Raw genomic sequence first — 2401 nt, 5'->3', positions numbered from 1 at the left:
CCTTCTGCTGGTCGGCCAAGGCCTGCGGGGCAGGAAGAAAGGAGATGGAGCACCTGGGGCTTCGACTGCCCGATGGCAGCCGCCGTACGCCCAGCCCCACACCTTCTTCTCCTTGGCGATTCGCTCGGCACGGAGAGATGCAACCTGGATGGGAGGCAGGGGCTTGTCGTAGTTGATGCCACTAAAGACAGGAGAAGAAATAAAAATAAGCCACAAGTTCTGAAGCACAAATATTCCTGAAACCCACAGCCCATTCTTAAAGCTGCCGGGTGCTGGAGGCAGCTCCCACCCAGCCCAGAGGAGGGGTGTGGGGCGGACCAGGCTGGGAAGGAGAAAGGCTGCCCGTCACCCCCGCCCATGGTCCGTTCCCTTCCAGGCCTGAGAACAGATGCCCCAGGCCCCCAGCTGAATGAGCACTGCGCCCCCACCCCGGGCACAGCGCCCGGCCAGCAAGCCCCAGGGCTGCAGGTCCCACAGGTCTCCTCACCCCCTCATGGACCCCTGCTCCCAGGACTCCTGCGTCCTCCCCCACATTGTCACCTACAGAACGCCTTGATCCAAAGCAAGTATGTGCACCCCACAACTGGGCATGTTTTTACAGAAGAGCCAACAATGTTTGCAGGTCAGGGGTGAGGCGGAGAGGAGAGTGCCCCTGTCCCGCTGCTGTGCCCTCCGCCAGGCCGGCAGGCAGGACGCCGCCTCCACACCCTCCTGTGCAAACAAGGATCTCCCTGGACGAGTCCCTGCTGGGCCTGCCCGGCCACGCCACCACCCCCAGCGATGCCAGGACAGGCCATTTGCTCAACAACTCACTAAACTGATGGCATGTAAGAGAAGACTGGGAGGGAACCATCTCAGAGAAGGAAAGCGTGTCACCAACAGTACCTTTCTGCCAGCACGGACGCGTGCTTGGGGTTTTTCTGGAAGGGGTTCATGCCAAGCCTACAGCAGAGACGGAGACAAAAGTCACCGCGTGAAGGAAAAAGGAGACGCGCACGACCAACGACGGGACGAGCCTCCCGCGCATGTAAGAGAAGACTGGGAGGGAACCATCTCAGAGAAGGAAAGCGTGTCACCAACAGTACCTTTCTGCCAGCACGGACGCGTGCTTGGGGTTTTTCTGGAAGGGGTTCATGCCAAGCCTACAGCAGAGACGGAGACAAAAGTCACCGCATGAAGGAAAAAGGAGACGCCCACAACCAACGACGGGACGAGCCTCCCGCCCCGCCCCGGCCCGCCGCGTGCAGGGAGCGTGGGCCTACAGGGGCTTGATGGGGGGGCTCCTCTTGCCGGCGGTCATCTTCATCAGGTCGAAGTGGCTCGTGTACAGCTGGGTGTGCGTGGCGTTCTCGTCCTGGGCGTAAATCTGGCCCGTGCGCAGAGGACGGTTGTTCTTGCTCTGAAACAAAATGGTCGGTCAGACCGAGACCCCGGGACGGGCTCACTGACCGGGAGGCCTCAGGTGAGGCCGTGATTAAACCCCTTCTTCCTGGGACAGCACACCCACGACAGCAAGGGCACAGCGGCCGGCAGCTGCCACCCGCCCATACCTCCTCGGGCTGTGCCAGGCCTTTCCGCACGTCCCTGAGCGAGCCGCCCAATCAGCAGCTGCAGACAGAGAGCAGCTGGCCCAGCGCGTGAGGCCACAGACAGGGATGAAGCCAGCACGTTCCCCAGCAACCTGACCTTCCCTGGGGCCTCTGCCCACAGCGAGCTGTGAAGGGGGCGGACATTCCTGCCGCCAGGCTTTTCTCGGGGGCTTGGCACTGCTTGTGCCTGGTAACGCCGCCTTCCCGAGTCCCACAGCGACACCAAGTGCCTGCCGGCTCCCACGTCACCTGCGCCCCCCCAGCGCTGACTCCCCGGTTCCTGGCGACGGACGCCAAGGACCCAGCTGTCCGACGACCGCAGCAGCGTGATGCTCGGTCCGTGTGGACCTGAGGGCCTGGAGTCATCAAACCAGCCCAGCGGCCACGTCAGGGAAAGCACAGACCAGGCTTCACATGAGCTACCGTGCACGGCGACGCTCTGCTTGCTGATCTGAGGCGGCAGGACCTGGCGCCCGGAGCCACACAGCACCTTCCAAGGACCAAGCAGCACGGTGCCCGTACCGCCAACCTCAGGCACCAGGACTGCAGCCGCGCCTCAGGCCCCGTCCCCTTGCGGAGCCCCTGCGCCCTGTGCCAATGGCCCCGGGTCTCACCTTGCCCTCCTCCCTGGGGATGAGCACGCTCTCATAGCGGCTGCGGCACTGCTTGGAGGAGCGGTAGATGCGGCTGCAGGAGTTGACGACGTCGCTGACGAGGTCCCAGTTGGGTGTGTGGGCCGGGGACACGATGGTGAGGTTCAGAGGCAGCTCCAGCAGCTGCTTCACGGCCTAGAGGACCAGGGGAGGCACCCG

General features: G+C 63.5%; 1 protein-coding gene across 1 annotated transcript in view; it reads right to left on the bottom strand.

Annotated features, from left to right (window-relative positions):
• The window catches only part of EP400 (E1A binding protein p400), a 64345-nt gene that overhangs the window by 10946 nt on the left and 50998 nt on the right, over positions 1 to 2401 (bottom strand). The window contains 5 exon segments of the mRNA XM_014545351.1: positions 2 to 22; positions 103 to 181; positions 1086 to 1142; positions 1263 to 1399; positions 2204 to 2377. Of these exon segments, the coding sequence (XP_014400837.1) occupies positions 2 to 22; positions 103 to 181; positions 1086 to 1142; positions 1263 to 1399; positions 2204 to 2377 (468 nt within the window).

The sequence above is a fragment of the Myotis brandtii genome, unplaced genomic scaffold, assembly GCF_000412655.1.
Source record: "Myotis brandtii unplaced genomic scaffold, ASM41265v1 scaffold403, whole genome shotgun sequence".
Taxonomy (NCBI): Eukaryota; Metazoa; Chordata; class Mammalia; order Chiroptera; family Vespertilionidae; genus Myotis; species Myotis brandtii.
The sequence above is the reverse complement of the archived record's forward strand: the minus strand, read 5'-3'. Positions and strand labels throughout refer to the sequence as shown.